Raw genomic sequence first — 20,978 nt, 5'->3', positions numbered from 1 at the left:
TGCAGCTCCCTCCTAAAAATGTTGTGAAGAAATAGGTTCACTTATTGTACAGTAAATCAATAATGTATAATAAATAAACAAAAATGAACAGGGTTTAAAAAAAGGAAAAACTTATTTGGGGGATTTTATTTTATATATATGTATATATACATATATGTAGTCAAAAATGTCTTATAATTGAAATACAGTACATTATTAAATGCTTAAATGATAGTTTCTGCTCTGTCAGTGATTAGGTACCATGTGACCTTGGAACAGATGTTAAAACACTCTGTTTTAGAAAGCTCCCTATGAAAAATTTCCAGGACAAAATTAATTTATAAATGAATTACCAAATATTGAATTTGAAAAATAATTACTTCTAATACTATATTAAATATTTGAAAAAATGGGTTAAAAAAGAAGTCCTATTAAACTCCCCCAAAACACAAATATGGCCTTGACACCTAACTAGGGAGAATAAAAAGAGAAAAATAATTATATACCAATTTCCATAATGAATATTGATGTAAAAACTTAAGTATCATGCTAGCAGAAGATTACAGAACTATATCATAAAAATCATATATTATGACCAGGTGGTATTTATGCCAGAAATGTGGAACTTGTTCAATATTAAAAAAAATTAAAAGCATATTGGACCTATAAATAATAAAAAGTAACAATAAAAGTCATGAGACTATATCAATAGATAAAGAAAAGACTTTTGACAAAATGTAGCACCTATTACTACTAAAAAGATTAGAAAGTATAGGAATAAATAGTTTTAAAAAGTTTTTTAAGTAGTACTTATCTGAAATCAAAAGTCGTCTATAAATGGTATGAATTAAAAGTTTTTCCATTACAATGAGCAGGGAAATAAGAATGCCCATCATCACCATTATAATTCAGTAGTGTACTAAAAATGCTAGACATGGTAATGAGGCAAAAAAATTAAAGGAATAAAGAAGTTGTAATGAAGAAGCAAAAATATCACTTTTTGCACAAATATACTTAGGTATACTTAGGGTCTCTAGAGAGTCGACAGAAAAAAAAATCAAAACAACTAACAACTTTAGCAAAGTTACAAGATATAAAATAACTCCACAAAATCATCAGCATTTCTAAATTTTACCAACAAAACCAAGCAGGAAGAGACAGAAAGTGAAATTCCATTTTAAACAACTTTAGACAGTAAAAAACATTTGGGAGTTTACCTGCTAAGACATAGTAGATACATAAGCCACATAAAACTATATGAACACAATTACAAAACACTTTTTACTTAAATAAAATAGATGTAAATAATTTTAGAAATATTAAAAGCTCGTGGGTAGATTGAAACAATCAGTATAATAAAAATGATAAAATGACCTAAACTAATGTATCTATTCAATGTCAAATCAACCAAACTACCAAAGAATTACTTTAAAAAGCCAGAAAAAAAATTCATCTTTTCATTTTAAAGGTCAAAATATCAAGAGAATCAATGGGAAAAAAAATAGGATAAGAAATACAGTAATTGATCAATGGAATAGATTAGGTATAAATATACAGAAAAAAATTAGCACAGTAATTTAATGTATGATAAACACAAAAATTCCAGTTACTGTGGCAAGAATTAACTATTTAACAAAAACTCCTGAGAACACTGGAAGTGGTCTGGCAGAAAATGGGCATGGACCATCACCTCACACTATTTGTCAAGATAAGTTCAAAATGGCTATATGGCCACCTCACACCTATCAGATTGATGCAAAAGGAGTCAGTAAGAAATGAAAAGTGAGAACACTGGAACAGAAAGCACTGTGGGTGGAATTGTGAACTGATTCAACCTTTTCGGAGAGCAATTTGAACTATTCCAAAAGACCCATAACACTGCATATTCATTGATCCAACAATACCACTATTGGATCTCTATCCCAAGAGATAAAAAAAGGATTGGGGGAGGGGGTGTGCTTAGTTGTCCAAAAATATTTACAAGCAGCTTTTTTTAGGGAGTCAAAAAATTGGAAATTAAGGGGATGTGTATCAACCAGGGAATGGCTGTGATAAATGACTGTAATGGAATACTATTATGCTGCAACAAATGATAAATAGAATGATTTCAGAAAAACCTAGAAAGACTCATACAAACTGTGAAGTGAAATGAAGTGAAACAAATCAAAAGAACAGAGTACATCGTAACAGCCAAACTGGACAATGATGAACCATGAATGGCTTAGTTATTCTCAGCAATAAATGATCCAAGACAATTCCAAAGGACTCATGTGAAAAATGTTATCCATATCTAGAGAAAGAATTGATGGAGACTGAATACAAATCAAAGAGTACTACTTTTCACTTTATTTTTTTCATAGATTTTTTTTTTGGGGGGAGGGAGAAGGATGTCTATGTCTTCTTTCATGGCATGACTAATATCAAAATATATCTTGCATGGATGCATATGTATAACCTATATCAAATTGTTTACTGTAGGGAGGAGTGAAAAGAGGCAGAGAATTTGGAATTCAAAAATTTAAAAAGAAAACATTAAAATTTGTCTTTAATGTAATTGATGAAAATAAAATATTTTAAAATGGGCATGTAATTTAGACATAAAAAGTGAGATCATAAGCAAATTATGAAAACATGGTAAAAATCACTTGTCAAAACTAGGGATGGGTAAAGACTTCATAAGCAAGCAAGTGAGAGAAGATCATAGGAAGTAAAATGAATAATTTTGATTACACAAAATTTAAAAAGTTTTCAAATAAACAAAACCAGCATAATCAAAATTAGAACAAAAGCAGGAAAGTGGAAGGGAAGAGTGAACTTATAAATAGTTTCTCTGATAAAGGTCTTATCTTTCAAATATATAAAGAACTGAGCCAAATTTGTAAAAATAAAATCCTTTCCCAATTGATAAATGGTCAAAAAGTATGAACAGGCCATTTTCAGCGGAAGAAATTACGGCTGAAAGAAATGATTATTTCTGTCTCATCTCAACAGTCAATTATTACAATTAGGGAACCTTTTTTTCTCTGTCCTATTTCACAGTTCAATCTGTCAAGAAAGGGGCTGATGGAAGAAAGATTAACATTCTCCTCACTTTGAGGATTGCTACTTCACTAGCTCTTCTGGGGAAGGGAGGAGAAGAGATTTTTTTTTTTAATAGTTAATCTTCTTTCTAACCATGTTAGTAAATATTTGTAATCAGAAAATAATTAAGTCTAACTGATTATAGTAAATGATCAGTCAAAACCTAGTCCTTCAGGTTTACTCCAAGAAAACTGAGAATAGTAGTAGTAATAGTAATCCCCCTTAGAGAATCTCTCTCTCTTTTGAGTGGGTATACAAGTTGGAAGAAATAGGGTATGCTGGTAAATATTTAACAACTGCATCTCTGAGAAAATGTAACACTTTTAAGTTTTGTCTGCAGTTTTTTCATTTTCTCTATCACTTTTTAAAGCCTAGACAATCAACAAAACAATACATCAACCCCTGATTTATAAGGTTTGCTAACAATTGACTCAAAGCAAATAAAATTAATTCAGAGAAGGGAGCAAAGGAGGCATTAGAATTGGAAGATAAGCAAAGACTGTTTGCCTGAAGGAGCTAATATTTGAGCTGAACTTTGAAGAAAGCTGTAAGTTCTAAAAGAAGATAATTCATACCACAAAAGTTTTGAGGGTAGGTAAAAGATGGAATTTGTGGAAATACACAAAGACAAAAAGTATGACATTGTGTAAAAGGGACAATTAAAAAAAAAATTGGTTGGAATGCATAGTATACAAAGGGAAATGATATGTATGTATGCAATACATCTGGAAAAGTAGTAAGGATTCTAGGAACAATAGAGACCCATTGGAACTTTTAAAATGGGGGAGTGACATGAGCAAACCTGTATCTTAGGAAAATTAATTCGCTAGCTCTGTGGAGCTGGATGCCAGGAAGCCAGACTGCAAGAAGGGATGGATGATGAAGGCCTGAACTAAATTGGTTTCCATGTAAATGGAGAGAAGGGGACAAATTTGGGAAATATTGCAGATGTAACCCAGAAGATGTAACAATTGTTTGGATGGAAAGTGATTGAGAATTTAGAATGAAAATGTCCCTAAGGTGACTAAGAGAGGTCAGAAAAGAGATGGGTAAGGAGGAAAATATCTGTTTGGGATGGTCTGATTTTGAGACGGTTATGGTATATTCAATTCAAAATATCCAGTAACCAGTTGGTTGCATGGAAATGGAACTCCAGACAGACATGTCATAATAATAATTAGTAAAGATGTTAATAAGATTTACACAGTTCCTCAAAGTTAGTAAAACATTTTACAAATGTTATCTTATTTTATCTTCACAACAACCTTGGGAGATAGGTGAAACTGTGCCTGAAAAAAGGTTAAATTTGCTTAGGATTTCTAAGGCTAGATTTGAATTCTTAGCTCCAGATCCAATGTGTTTTATTCACTCTATAATCTAGCTGCCTCTACATGTAAATATGCTCATGTATAATATATAAATCTGAGTTATTTTCATAAAGATTTTAACTTAATGCATAGGATCACCCTGTGTAGAGAGAGGAGAAGAGGATCTAGGAGAGCTTTGAGGACATCCATTTAGGAAGGAGTCATGTATGGTGATTCAGCAAAAGAGTCTGAGAAGGAATAGCAGACAAGGGAGAAGAAAAGTCAGGAGAGAAAAGTGAGAGTACAGAGAAGAGAAAATATTTAGGAAGAAAGAGAGGTCAACAAAGGTGAGAACTGAGAAAGGGCTTTGGGATTCTGCAATAAAGAGGTCTCTGGTGACTGTATAGAGAGCAATTGCAATTGAGTAATGAAGTCAGAAGTCATATTGCATGGGATTGAGAAATGAGTGATAAAGGCAATGGAGATGATGAATACAATTTATTTCTAGAATTATGATTGTTAAAAGGAAGAGAGATGTAATATGCTAGCTTAAGGGGATGATAAGTTCAGATTCAGGAGGTTTTTTTGTTTTGTTTTTAAGACTGTGGAATACCTGGTATTATTTGTTGGCAATAAGGTAAGAAGCTAATAGATATATAGAGGGACTTATGATCAAAAACAGAAATGGGATGATTTAAGGGATGAAGGCATTGCTGAAAGACAGGAAGAGATCTCTAAATCTCTGATTCTGACTGGTGAACAAGAAGATCATCTCTTTATCAGGGACTAGAGCAAAGGAGACAACCTGTCAAATACTTGCTATAGCCTACTTTCCCTGATCAATCAAGAATATGATTTTCTTTAAAAAAAAATAAAAAATAAGAGTATCTGAAATTCTCACATTATGAAGATAGTGTAAAGATGACAGTAATGTAATCTGGCATTGAGAAAAAAATATTTACCTCCTTCTCTCTGAACAATGTGATAGAGATGGACATTTTGGAGAATGCATTCTAGGTCTTGGTCATTATATCCTTTCTCATGCATATCATCTACTGAGTCAGGGTAAATAACTTGATCCCGAAGTGTTCCAAGAGACATGTAAGGCCTGTAAAAAACCCAACAAGTTGGCAATGTAAGTATCAAATCAAACAAACAGCTCAATCAGTGTATTAACTTAGTTGGGCTATAAACTTCATTACATTTTAAATACTATGTTTCTAGAATAATAACATGAGGATAATTTTTTTAAATCAAAGGTAACTGCAGGATAATATATTTACATAAGAAATAAGTAAAAGAATATTATAGTGTGGTACTTTTAGTGTAAAAACACATTTTACTGGTCCTTGTTTCATTTTACTTGATAACTTAGCTTCTCAAATTTACCTAACAATTCAATTTCTTTGTAACAACATTTCTCAATTTTGTGATTCAACATAAAGAAAAATAAAACAATTTACTAAAACCCTAAATCAACATTGGGGGAAATTTGCTTATCTACCAACAGCCAACTAGAAAGCTCAACAGATTTACAAAACAAAAGGCTTTGCTTTGGTCTGAAATTCCTTCTCTATTTATTATTCTGCAGGCTTCAGACTAAGCTAGAAGTAGGAACTGAGACCACTGCTGTTGCTGCTTGGTTTTAAACTTGCTCCTTATCTAGGTATATGGTCTAGATAGGGTTCATGATTACTTCTCAATTTTAAAATGCTACCTCTGAGCACAGATCTCCTCAGCCTGCCCTGGGCCTATGACAGGGAACTGGATCTTGGCATCTATTCCTGTACCAGGGATAAGATAGGAGTAAGCTAAATCTTGCAACAGCAGGAGTAACAACAATGGAAGAAAATAGGAAGGTTTGTAGTGATTTCTGGGGATCCCAGTTGTGGCTCAGAGAGGAATACCTGACATCAGGGCCCTGGATAGAGTTCAGAAAACAATAGTATGTAGAAAAACCTAAAGCCTAAGGTATTATCCCCTATACCTTGGGACTAGAGGTAGACTCTAACACCAAGTTAATTAATGAGAAATAAGCACTTAAAATGAGGGGAAAAAAAAGAGAGAGAGAGGGAGAGATGAAGAATTCAACCACAGATAGCTATTGTGGTGATAAGGAAGATCTGGGTTCAAACTAAAAAGATACTGAAGTTAAGATAACTATGTCTTTAAAAAAAAAAAAAAGTATTTCTTTAAAACAGCCAAATTGAAAAAGGAAAAAAAAAAAAAAATCATTGCCATGTCCACAGAGAATTCAAAATGTAAAGCAATAAATTACCATTTCAAGAAAGCTTATATAATAAATACTACACATTGTGTTAGCTGTCCATCTTTATTTCCTTGTAGCATTTTGTTCTCTGCTGTGCACTTTTTACTTTATTCTTTTTCCCCTCTTTCTCTACCCCCCATTCCTTATCCTTGCCAAAAAGGCTACAATTAAGCATGGATACATTTAAATATAGATACACACATTCTCTCTCTCTCTCTCTCTCTCTCTCTCTCTCTCTTTCTCTCTCTCTCTCTCTCTCTCTCTCACACACACACACACACACACACACACACACACACACACACACACGATTGTTTTCCTTGTTTGTCCTGTTTTTTTTCTGAAGGTGGATTAACATTTTCCTTCATAAGTCCCAGTCTTCCCATACTTTTCTAAATAAGCTAACTCATCATTTCTTACACTACAGCAACATTCCAATCTTATACTATTTACTTTAGTCTAAAACAATATTGATTACTGTGGTTGGCTTATAGCATAGTTTCCCTATTTTTTCTCTTTTGATTAAATCTATTTTAGCTTTAATTTTGTCTGAGATCATGATTACTGTCCCTGCTTTTTCTTACCTAATAAATTCTGCTCTTGATCTTTATTATTTTGTTTGTGTGTATCTCTTATTCCTATCCCTACTAACTCTTCTGTTTTACTACTACTCACTACTTTACCCTTCCATTATTATATGTCACCCTCCCACCCCCAGGATCCCTCCCTTACCCTCTCCTCTCATATTTTCCCTGCCTTCTTGGGTGTATGTGTTGTTCCCCCTATATTCCATTTTTCTTAATCTCTACACCATTCTATTTCCCTCCCAGTTCCTCATTCTTTTATTTCTTCATAAATTTACAAGACTTTTATTTCCTTCTAAAAGTATATGCTATTCTCTCTTTAATTAAGATCTAAGGTGAGTTCCCTCTAAAATCCCTTCCTTATCCTCTCCTCCCTTTCTATCTTTTTAGCCTCTTATTTCTTTCTGAATTTAGAAAATTTTTATGAGCTGAGTATGTGTGTATTGTTCCCTTTTTAACTCATTCCTGATCAGAGAAGGGTTCCAGAACTAGCATCTCTTCTCCCCCTTCTAATTTCTCTGTCAGTTTTTCCTTTTATGCCTCATTCTATAAAATAATTATTCTTTTTACTTTTTCCTACACAATTTGCTTTTTGGAATCATATTTTACTCATTCTTTCTTATCTTTCTTTTGAACTACCCATTTACTAGTGACACCTTAGAATACAGTTTATATTTCTACATTTGAAAAGTAACAGTTTATCCTTATTGAGTCCCTTGTAATTATTCTTGGATCTCATATGTCAAATTTTCTATTGAGTTCAGATCTTTTTTGCAACAAAAGATAACAGAAGAGAAAAAAGGAGGAAGGGAAATAGAAAACCAATAATTATAACTGAATATGAATAGGATGAATTCAAAAGGGAAATTGATAGCAGAATGGATTAAAAATCAGAATCTGACAATATGGTGCTAACAAGAAGTATGTTTAAAAATGATATTAACACAGAATTAAAATAAAAAACTAGAGTAAAATTTTGCTTTAGGGCACACAAAAAGGCATCAATCATGATCTCAAAGTTAAAGTTAAATAGATTTACCTAAAAGAGATAAACAGATAAACGGCATTATTATAAAAGGGTCCTTAGGTAATAAAGTAATATCAATACTAAATTTATAAACATTTATAATATCCAAATTTTTAAAGGAAAAGCAAATGAATGAAAATAGATAATGAAACTATAATAATGGAAACTTCTACCTTTACCTCTCAAAACTAGGTAAATTTAACCAAAAAATAAATAAGGAAGTCAAGGAAATGAACAGAATCTTAGACAAGCAATATATGATAGCTATCTGGAAAGAACTGAAAGGAATATAGCTTTTTCTGAATAATACATAGTACTTTACAAAAATTGACCATATGTTAGAGCATAAAAATTTATAGTTAAATGCAGAAAAGAAAAAATACCAAATGCATTATTTTCAGATCATAATGAAGTAAAAATCATATTTAGTAATGGACTATGAAAACAAAGATTAACAATCAATTAAAGATTAAACAGCCTAATCATTAATAATGAGTGGATTCGACTTCTCTGAAGAATTTATATTGAAAAATTTTATCCATATCCAGAGAAGAAACTGATTGTGTCTGAATACAAATTAAATCACAGTCTCTGTCTCTCTTTTAACTTGATTATTCTTGAGGTTGTTTTTTTTTTTTTTTATTGTGATGGAGTATTTTCTTTCACATTATGACTTATATGGAAATGTTTTACAAAGCTTCACATGTGGTTTCTGAATGGGAGTTGGGTGTGAGAATAAGGAAAATAATCTGAAAAATTATGAAAAATTGTTTTCAATGTAACTGGGAAAATATTAAATTAAAAATAATAAATTAAAAAAGAAGCAAAAATAAGTGAATTAAAGAACAATTCATCGAAATAATAAATAATTTTGCTAAGAGAATAACAATACTGAGACAATACACCAAAATCTATGGGATGCAGCAAAACTAGTAAGGATAAGAAAAGCTGTATCTGTGCATGTTTATATCACTAAAATAGAGAAAAAAATCAGGCCAATAAATTGGCTATGCAATCAAAAACAAAAGCGAAATTACGAATCCCCAATTAAACATCACATTGCAAATATTAAAAATTGAAGATGAGATTAATAAAACTAAATGTAAGAAAATCATTGAATTAACAAACAAAACTAGGAACTGGTTTAATCCAATAAAATGGATAAATCACTGGTTAATATATTTTTTAAAAAGAGAGAGAAAAATCAATTACTGGTATCAAAAATGAAAAGTGAAATTACTACTAATGAAGATAAAAATCAAAGAAATTATTAGAAGTAGATTTGCCCAATTATATGCCAATCAATTTAAGAATTAAAGTGAAATTGAAAAATACTTACAAACATGCAAACACCTAGATTAATAGAAGAGGAAATAGATATCTAAATAACCTATTTTAGAAAAAAGAAATTAAATAAGCTATAAATGAGCTTCCTAACAAAAGAGCATGAGAACAAGATAGAATTCTAGCAAAAACATAAATATCAACTAATTCCAATATTAAATAAATTATCTGGAATAATTGACAAAATTTTTTATGAACCAAATATGGTGCTCATATCAGAAAGAGTAAAAAGAGAGAAAGAAACAGAGTAAAAAAATAAAAACAGAGAAACAGTTTAATGAATATAAATACATCATAAATACCAGCCAGAAGACTACAACAATGTATCAGAAAAATTATACATAGTGACCAAGTGGGATTTATACCAGGAATGCATGGATTATTTAACATGAGAAAAACCATTAACATAATTGATTATATCAATAACAAAAGTAACAAAAAAAATCTTATGATAATCTCAGTAAATGCAAAAAAAGCTTTTTTGGAAAAAAAAATATACTCATTCCTTTTAAAGATACTTGAAAGCAGAAATATAAATGGATTTTCCCCCTTAAAATGATAAGAAATATCTACCTAAAACCATTAGCAAGCATTCTTTGTAATGAGAATAAGCCAGAAGTCTTCCCAATAAAGTCAGGAGAGAAATAAAATGCCTACTATCATCAATACTATTTAACATCATATTAGAAATCTTAGCAATAGCAATAAGAGAAGAAAAAATTGGACGAATCAGAATGGGCACTGAAGTAATAAAACTATCTCTTTTTGTAGCTGACAAAATGATATACTTGAAAAATCCTAGAAATTCAACTAAAAATTTAGTAGAATCAATATTTTTAGCAAATAAGCAAGATTTAAATTACCCTCCCCCAAAAAAAAAATCAGCATTATTCTATATCAACAGCTAAATTCTGAAAGAAGAGATAGCAAGAGATACTACATTTAAAATAATTGTAGAATATATAAAGTCACTGGGAGCATACCTGTCAAAATAAAGTCAAATTTAAATAATTGGAGAGATCTTAACTGTTTGTAGGTAGTAGAGCCAATATAATAAAAATGAAAATTCTATCTAAATTAATCTCTTATTCAAATCTATTCCAATTAAATTACTCCAAAATTATTTTATTGAGTTAGAAAAAGATAATAGCAAAATTCTTTGGAAGAATAAAAGGTCAGAAATATCAAAGGAATTAATTTTTTAACTGTAAAGGAAAAAGGTTTAGCATTACCAGATTATATGCTACATGACAGTAATTATCAAAACTACCTGTGTACTGGCCAAGAAATAGAATAGTAACTTTATATTTGACAAAAGAAAAGACTTAAATTTGTGAGATAAGAATTCATTATTCGGTAAGTATTTTTGGAAAAAGTGGAAAGCAGTCTGGCAAAAATTGGGTCTAGGCCAATATCTTACACCATTTACCAAGATAAAGTCAAAACAGATGCATAATCTAAATATAGATAGCATAAGAAAATTAGAAAAATATGGAATACATTACCATGTATTCCGTGATAATAGGATGGATAGGAAAAGAATTTATGAATAACATTATGAGGTATAAAATGGATAATTTTGATTATATTAAATTAAAAAAGGCTTTGTAAAAATAAAACCCATGTAGCCAAGATTAGAAGGAAAGTAGAACAGAGGAGAAAGGGAGAGATTTTATAGATAGGTCCTCAGATAAAGGTCTCACATCTCCAATAAATAAAGACCTTTGTGAAGTGTTTAAAAATATGAGTAATTCATCACTGATAAATGGTCAAAGGATATGAACAGGATTTCTTTGACACAGAAATCAAAGCTATTTAAAGTTATGTGAAAAATGCACTAACTCATTATTGATCAGAGAAATGCAAATTAAAATAACTGGGAGATATCATCTGGCATTTATCAGATTGACTAAAATGATAGAAAGAGAAAGTATTAAATGTTGTAAAATATGTGGAGGAAAAATGGGATAATACACTCCTGGTGGAACTGTGAACTGATCTATTCATTTTAGAGAGCAGTCTGGAATTTTATGCCTAAAGAGCTATAAAACTGTGTATACCCATCAATCTGCAATATCACTATTAAGTCTGTTTCCCAAAGTAATTTCAAAACTAGTTACAGTAGCTGATTTTTTTTTGATGGGCAAAGAACTTGAAATTCAGGAGATGTCTGTCAATTGGGGAATGACTGAAAAAGTTGCACTATGTGATTGTGGTGGAATAGTATTCTGCTCTAAGAAATGATGAGCTACTGAGGTACCACTTCACATCTTTCAGACTGGCTAAAATGACAGGAAGAGATAATGATAAATGTTGGAAGGTATGTAGGAAAACCTGTACACTAATGCACATGGTCAAGTGGTGAAATAATCCAATCATTCTGGGGAACAATTTGGAACTAAGTCCAAAGGATTATAAAACTGTGCATACCTTTTGATCCAGCAGTCTCAATCCTGAGTCTGTATTCCAAAAAGATTATAAAATCAGGAAAAGGACCCACATGTGCAAAAATGTTTGTAGCAGCCTTTTTTGTAGTGATAACAAATTGGAAATTGAATGATATTCATCCATTGGAAAATGGCTGAATAAGTTATAGTATATGAATGCAATAGAATATTATTATTTTATAAGAAATGATGAGCAAGCTGATTTCAGAAAAACCTAGGAAGACTTACATGAACTGATGCTGAGTAAAACACTTAGTAACGAGGACATTATACATAGCAACAACAAAATTATGTTATGATCAACGATGATGGACTTGGCTTTTCTCAACAATATGGTGATTCAACGCAATTCTAATAGATTTGTGATGGAGAGAGCCATCTTCATTCAGAGAGAGAATTCTGGAGACTAAATGTGAATCAAAACATGCTATTTTCATCTTTTAATAAACAAAAGCAATAGTAAGCCTTATTTTTTTTTCCTTTTTAGGCTATTAAAATTCTTGTCAGCAAAAAGTTAGCTAATAAACAATTTGAAATCATATAAAAATTTTATATACTATTTGTCTATGATTTTGCTTTCCTTTGAATTATAGAAATATGAAATTCTTAACTTATATGTAGAATGAGTTCACAAATGCAAGGAAAACATGTTGAAGTTGTGGTCTTTTGATAATTTAAGTTCTTATAGAGTCCTTGGAAAATGGAAATGTTTAGAAGGTAAACTTTTAAAAGCAAACATGAATTTTAGTGAGATTTTTTCATTTGAACCAAATTTTCCTCTGAAATTATTTTGTCTTCTTAATATATATATAGTTTATTTTATATAATCTACTTACCTCCAAAATTGTTATCTAAAATGCTATCATAAAATAAGTCTAATAAATGAGTGAGAATTCTTAAAATGTTCACTGTGAGAAACTTCCTGACTAGAAATCTTGGGTATATATAAAAATACATAATAAGACATCTATTATAGGTTTATTAAAATATCTATTATAGACTTATTAAATAAATGAAATTTTATCTTGTTTCATTATAATTGTACCTTCTTGGAAGCTAAAAATTAAAGTATTGGCATTCAACAAATGTTAATTAAACTTCTACTTGTAGATATTACACAAAGCTAGATCACAAAACAATATAACCTAGATTTCTAGCCAAGTCTGAACTATTTTTTGCATTAGGCTATGCTAATTGGTGGTGAGAGTGCTAATGAAACACTGCATGACTTTTATGAGGGATGGAGCTGGCACAAAAGCTTCAGAAGAGAGTTTTCATTCTTTTTGAGAGTAGATATATGGTTCCATATGTTCTTTTTGATGTATTCCAGAAAGGAAAAAGAGAAAAAGAAAGACTCTCTTGCAGATATATTGGGTAAGTTACCTTCTCAATATGTCTCTGATTACATGCTTGTCTCCCTAGAAACTTCAGGTTAATTTCTCCTTGGTGAGATAATGGAATCTTTCTTGGTAAAGCTGAGATTTCTTCCATCCAGAAACAGCTCATTCACTCTGAGTATTTTCTGATATATTCTAACTCACATAATTTCTCTGATTTCTGCTTTATATGTTATTTGCTACTTGTTTGTATCTTTATTCACTATTTGTGATATTCTTATGTATAATTTGTATTTTATGGGAAGGGGCTATTTCTATGAATATAAGTTATAAACTACCCTTTAAGGCATGTTTGGTTCCAAACCAATCATCTCCCTAGCCCCTAGCAATATTTAGAGGTCAGATAGAAATAATTTCCTCTCAGAGAAAACAGTGGTAGCTTTATGAACTATTTTCCAGTTTCCCTCACGGTAGGAATCACAGTCTGTTAAAGAAAGTGGATAACATTCCTGAGACTCCACCAATATCTCCCTCATTGGGTCATCTGTCTAGATAGTTAAACATCCCATGTGGAGATACACATTTTTCCACATTTTATCTGAGTAGCACATATTTTATAACTTCAACATAAGAAGAAAAGCCCCATCTTTATCATCATCCTTATACCCTTTGGGAAATATTTACTGAGACCATGAGAAGACTGTCAATTTGGACATTTCTCTCAACCAGATCAATTCTTGAATTTGGTATGATAATAAATTCATTTTTAAAAATTTCTGGCAGGTTGATATCTACAATTCAGCATATTGTAATGACAGTTTTTTTTTTCCCTTTAATAAGTTAAATGACACTTTTGGATTCAAATTACAATGCCTAATAGAAGCCACTAGGGGCTAAGACAATCCTACTGGAAAAAATCTGAAGACCAAATAAATAAAGGTAAGGGACCTTCTAAATGATTATAGGCAGGTTTTGTTTATTTGCTTTTTGATCAACACTTCCCAGGCTTACTGACTCATTTAGGCTCATGTAATCTGATTATTTAAGAGGACTGCCAAGTCTGTCCAAACAAATTAAGAGGTATTTGTGCATGCTTCTGCTCATGTCTGGATTTGCACTGCTTTGTATATTGTATTTGTAAATTTTAAGCTATGACAACATAGATCCTTCATTTAACAGCTAGTTTTCATTTACCAAGTAAGAAAATAAATCAATTCTAGCCACACAAATTACTTGTGATTCCGAAAGTGAGTAAGAGTGCTCTAAAATCAAGGGAGATTCAGCCAACTCTGTGAAACACTTACAGGGACATTCTTTTTTTGGCAAGGCAATTGGGATTATGTGACTAATCTAGGGTTACACAGCTAGTTAAGTGTCAGGTATCTGAGACCAGATTTGAACTCAGGTCATCCTGATCCCAGGGTCAGTGCTCTATCCACTGTGCCACCTAGTTGCCCAAGGACACTTTCTTTATATATGCTCTTAACCTTGGGTAACAAACATATTAAGCCTAAAATTAGTTGTTGGCCTTCATTCTCCAAGAGAACCAAATATGGTTTGGTCATGGTACTATGACAGAGTCAAGGTACTAAAGATGATCACACTTGGAAGGATCTACCACAGATCAGGCACAAATAACTGACCAGGAGCTTAATTGCTCTCAGATCCTTTAGGAATTCTAGGAACCTGTGGCTTTCTCTCCAGGAATTTCCAATTGACATAAAGTGATAAATCTGGCAATTTTTTATTGTTTGATGTAGATTTGTTTAACGTATATGAATTTGTTCTGTATTTATAAACTGTATATAGATGGGATATGCCAGAGCAGAGAATGGCTTCAGGTCCTAAATTACATACCTGAGCAAGAAGCACGTTCAGAAGCAAACTGTAACCTATGGAGGTCTTAGTTCCTACTTCTACCTTGGTTTGAAACTTGCAGAAGAATAACTAGGATAGACATTCCAGATTAACAGAACATAAAATCCTAATCAGTATTTCCAGGTGTCTGACAGGGGCTAAATTCAGGGTGATAGAATAAAAGGCTCAAACTAAAATCCAGATTAGGAAGTTGTAGAGGGCAGACAAGGGAAGTGGAGCAGACTTTGCCCTGAATCAGATCTCTTTCAGAGAACTAAATGGAAGCTTCAATCAGGGCTGTCACTGATATCCTAGAATAATGTTATATTCAATACTCAGGGAAAGCAGCAATAGTAGTAATCTAGACTTTCCCTCCAAAAGTGGTCAGAGCCAGCTATACTATCAAGTCTAAAGTGAGGAAGCAGACTACGCAAACAGAATAAACAAAACAAGAGAGGAATCTCAAGCAAAATCTCAAAGAAAAACATACCTTGCTCATAAGTCTTATTAACTTCCCTGAAAGAAATGAAATCAGTTTTAAAAAAAAATTATAAATGAAATCATTTATTTTGAGTGCTAGAAGAAAAAATGGAAAAGAAATGAGTTATGGAAGAAAGAATTGCAAAGAGCATTAACAGTATAGCATGAGAAGTATAAAAATTAAGGCAAGAAAAAAATGTGAAAAATTAAAATGGCAGCTAGTAACTCTAAGAGACAAGAATTATTAAAAAATAAAGTCGAAAAACAAAAAAGCTAGAAAAGGCAAAGTATCTCATAGCAAAAACAAATGAACTAAAAAAAAAGACGAAGAAAAAAATTAAAAATCATTAGATCATTTGAAAACTATATCTCCAAAACAAAGCCAGGACATCGTGCTTCAATAAATATTAAAAGATGACTCTCCAGATTTCTTAGAACTAGAGAGCAAAGTGGAAATAGAAAGAATTTAAGGAAGAATGGTCTCCTTAAAGAAACTTCCAAACAAAAACTCCCAGGAATACTATAGCCAAAACTCAGAGATTCAAGGTCAAAGAAAAATTACTTTCAGGCACTTAAATTTATTCTGTATAACTTCTTTACTGATCTTATTTATAGTTAGTTAATTTTGTCCTGTAACTGCCCCAAGCCATGATTCTTTGTCTCTGAACTTAGCTCAGAAATTCAGTTGACCTCGTAATGAGTTAAGTTTAGAAATCCAGTTTTACTAATTATTGTCCTATTCTTGCCTCAAGGAAATCTGCTATCCTTGAGAGATGCAGATGGACATTAGAGAGTCTGCTCCACCATCTCTATTAGCTCTAATAGGCCAAAAAAATTAACAAAAAATAAAATTTAGCTTCTCTCTGAGTTAGTTATAATTAATAGGAAAAAAAACCTCTTATCTATCACACATTCAACTCCTAGGAAAAAATACCAAGACATGTAGTATTATCTTTACACCCTGAAGCTAGCTGTGAGAGATATACTGTCTACCCTTGCCTATCCTTATACTATTAAGGAAGGTTTCATTTCCTTCCTAGAAACCAGGGGAGTCTGCTATCTACACAATAATGCCAGAAATAATCAAAGAAAATTGTCCTGGAGTAATAGAAAATGAGGAGAAAGTAGAAATAGAAAAAATCCATGAGGAGAAAGTAGAAATTAAAAAAAAAAAATCTACTGCCTCAAAAAGATCCTATATGAAAAACACAGAGCAATATTATTGCTATTTCAATACCCCCAGATCAAAGAGAAAATTCTGCAAGAAACAAAGGAACAAAAAAACCAATTCAAATATGCTAGAACTACAACTAAAACTGTACAGAATTTATCGGCAGCTGCAATAAAAGACTGCAGGTCCTGGAATAATATGTAATGACAATCAAAAGAACCTTGCCTGTGACCAAAAATATCACATCCAGCAAAGCCAACTATAATATTGGATGAAAAAAATTGGACTTGAATGTCAAAAACTATCTTTGCTTATATTTTGAAAATAAAAGGCAATTATTTTTTAAAAAGTGAGAAAAAGGGGGTCAACTACAACTGAAAATGACTAAACAAAAGAAATAAGAAAAACACTGAATAAAATAGCACCTTAAAAACCAGAATCCACCTAATGGCACAAACATTCACTAAAAAAAAGAACTCCTTGAAAAGTAGAATTGGCCCAATAGAAGAAGGAATAAAAAAGCTAACTGAAGAAAATATTCCTTAAAAATTAGAATTGGACAAGTGGAAGCTAATTATTTTCTGAGACATCAAGAAACAACAAAATAAATAAAAAGAAGGAAAAAATTGAAGAAAATATGAAATATCTCATTTGAAAAACAAATGACCTGGAAAATAGATCTAGAAGACATACCATAAGAATTATTGGCCTATTTGAAAGCCATGATCAAAGAAAGAACCTAGACATCATTATTCAAAAAATTATCACAGAAAACTGCTCTGATATCTTTGATCATGATATTTTTGAGGGTTTAATGGAAATGGAAAGAATTCACTGAACATCTCCTATAAATGATCTATATGAAGTGCAAAGTGAAGTGAGAAACACTGGGAGATCATTATACACAATAACAGCCATGTACTAATGATAATCAACTGTGAAAGATTTGGCAACTCTGATCAATCACAATGATCCAAGACAATTCTAAAGGACTTAGGATGAAAAAAAAAATGATATCTATTTCCAGAGAGAGAACTGATGAATTCTTAGTGCAAATTGAAATATAATTTTTCCCTTTATTTTTCTTCTAATTTTTAAAAATATGACTAATATAGAAATGTTTTGCATGACTTCACATGTAGAATTGATATACTATTTCTGGCCTTTTCAGCAGATGGGGGAGTGGGTTGGGGAATGAGGTTGGAGGGAAGGAGAGAATTTGGAACTCAAAATTTACAAAGAAAAGAATGCTATAAAAATAATAAATTGAAATGTTAAAAAAAAAAAAGATAAATACTTTCCTCAAGTTAACTCTGAAAGATTTAGTTTGGAAAGTAAGATATATTAACTACTACTTACTTCAAAATAGTCAGTTGTCCTTTCTGTTAAATACTTTACCTGACACTTTCTTCATCAGTGGTCAAAAAGATTAGGGAAATGTACATACTTGTATACCAAATACCTGCAATGACTGATATATTGTTACTATCAGTGACCATACTATTCTCCATGTTAACATCATTAATTGCATGAATAAGTAATTGATATAATCATGGTTCTTGGTACTGGTGACTGGAATGAGATGGAACCATATTGCTGTCTTGTTGTCCAGTCATTTAGTCATGTCCAATTCTATGTGACTACATCAAATCGGTGGGGGGTTCTCAGAAAAGATCCTGGAGTTGTTTGCCATTTCCTTCTCCTTGTACATTCTCATTTTACAGATGAGGAACTGAGGCAAATAGGGGTAGTGACTTTGATCATACAGCTAGCAAGTTTCTGGTACCAGATTTAAACTCAGATTTTTCTAACTACAGGCCTGGTGCTCTACTCACTGTACCACCTAGTTGCCCCTTCTATTACAAAACTTAAAATTGAGAAAAAAAGAAAATTGTATATACTGTGCTAGATATTTTTTAAATTATCCTTTTTTAAAAAAATCTTCCCAATTTTTGTCCTAAGAAGATAGCTGATAGATATAATTTAGAAATCTAACGTAGGAGCTAAGTGTCTTTACTGTTTTTGAGAGATAAACAAGATTAAATTAGCACTGTACCTTACATATGGTAGGTATTTAATGTTTTCTGAATTGAATTGAATAGAGTATCTTTTTTGGGCTTGTGGTTACAATCTGAAAAGTATGTCAAAACCTCCAAATTGCCCAAATGAGAGGATCTTAATTTTAAAAGCACCAAGTGAATTTGGGTAAAAGTGTATGTCATTTTTGTACCAGACTATGATATAAAAATTCTCTTCTCCTTATTAATGAGTAAGGTTGTCTATTAAGCTGCTATACTACAATGAGATAGAACATGATGTGAGGTAAAAGAAAATGTCTTAACTGAATAGATATATGCCATATTTCACTTATTAGTGTTGACTTGAAAGTTCAAAGAATTAAGAATCTCTTTTAATTTATGGCCATAGAGTTATGTCAAAGCGTTAAGTTAAGCTGATCATAATGTACCGTCTATTTTAGGGATTCTGGGAAGGCTGAATGAGGCAAATTATCATAGTGTATAAACCATCAAGCCCCTGACATAGTTTGATTTATTCATAAATACTCCTACAATAAAGCCAGATATTAACTATAGAAAATCAATAGTAAACTTTTTATCTACTATCAATGTGTACAAAAATATGAGATTAGAGTGTAATTGTAGAATATGATAAGATATGCTGATTTAAACAAAAAAATAGGAACTATATACTCTAGATGAGAGTTATATTGAAAGTTTCAAGATAAATATACTTAGATAAATAGATATATCTGGATAAATATATATGTATATAAACACAAAGATATATAAATATTCAATATATTTATTTTGTAATGGCTATGACTAAGATCACATTATTTATTGGCCAGCTGACTAACAGAAGAATGATTTTAATCTGGACCACCTTGATCCATTTTAATTTTGCTCATCTTTCTGCCTTTCTGGCTACTATTCAAAAGATTAAAAGGTTATAAACTTAAGTCCATTGGAGTGCTGGGTTCTATTCTTATTTACAGCACTGTTTTCTGAATTCTAATTCAAGATCATGCTCTTAAATCTTATGTCATATGGCTTACTGTTATATAGAGTAGAGGGGATGTTCTTTTCTTCATTGTTTTGCTGCATCTCATGTATTACAGTAAAATGCAGAGAACACATTTTGAGCAAAGTGGACACAGGAATTCTTGTGTTTACAATCCTTTTGGCAGTGTGGTGCCTTTGGTAAAGAGTCTTTGAACTAAAATAATATGTCCTGTGACCGATTAGCAAAAATAAAAATGAGAATGAACATAGATTACTTTTACAATTGTGTTCAGCCCAAAAAAAATGGAGAATGCAAAGTGTTCCCTCCCACCCCTTCAAACATTTCCCATTGCCCTTTTAGAAATATTGAGAAAACATTTTTTAAAGTGCTATAGTCTAAAGCTTTGAATTAATAAGAAAAATAAACCCAAATTAGTTTCTTTCTACTTATCAATTCTGAAGAAGTATTTTCTTCCCAAGATCAGCCCAAGAAGAAAGACTCCTTACTTTGGGGATGACAAAACAAGGACAAGGAAAGGCAGGTGGTTGTGATTAATTCACCTAAAAACAATGGCTTCCTTCCCACTTTCCCAAAGATGGTTTTATGTTAATCAGAAGGAGGTGGTCTCTTTGATTACTTCTAGTCTCCTATGACCAGGTGGAAAATAAACCTCTATACAGAGATCAATTGGTTTTAAGGAAAAGATTCTCCAAGATTAAGTGATAAGGGTTCTGATTGAATGAAGCAAAATGATCTTTTATCTTATCTTAAAATGTGTAACTATATTTTATCATGTTGTAAAATTTACTCTTTAAAAAGAATCCTATTGATGTTAATTTTAAAAATCTTGATGAGAGAAAGAGTTGTCTTGGGGGGGTCTGAGGACATTTCTCTCAAGCAGAATAGGGGTTGGATTTAATAATGAGTTAATAAAAATGGCTTCTGGAAGACTAGTGCTTACAACAGAGTACATTATTAATATGTTTTCTTTGACACAAGGCAGAATGTGATAAGTGCAAAGGAGAAGTACGGGCATGTGCAACAAGGAATCTGAGAAGGGAGAGATCATTT

The 20,978-nt window shown here is 31.5% G+C and overlaps 1 protein-coding gene across 1 annotated transcript in view; it reads right to left on the bottom strand.

The window, feature by feature from the left end:
* The window catches only part of ABCD2 (ATP binding cassette subfamily D member 2), a 114,036-nt gene that overhangs the window by 53,161 nt on the left and 39,897 nt on the right, over positions 1-20,978 (bottom strand). The window contains exon 7 of the mRNA XM_051963156.1: positions 5,330-5,475. Within this exon, the coding sequence (XP_051819116.1) occupies positions 5,330-5,475 (146 nt within the window). The remainder of the gene's footprint in view (positions 1-5,329; positions 5,476-20,978) is intronic.

Source organism: Antechinus flavipes, chromosome 5 (genome assembly GCF_016432865.1).
Source record: "Antechinus flavipes isolate AdamAnt ecotype Samford, QLD, Australia chromosome 5, AdamAnt_v2, whole genome shotgun sequence".
In the NCBI taxonomy this organism is placed as follows: domain Eukaryota; kingdom Metazoa; phylum Chordata; class Mammalia; order Dasyuromorphia; family Dasyuridae; genus Antechinus; species Antechinus flavipes.
The sequence above is the reverse complement of the archived record's forward strand: the minus strand, read 5'-3'. Positions and strand labels throughout refer to the sequence as shown.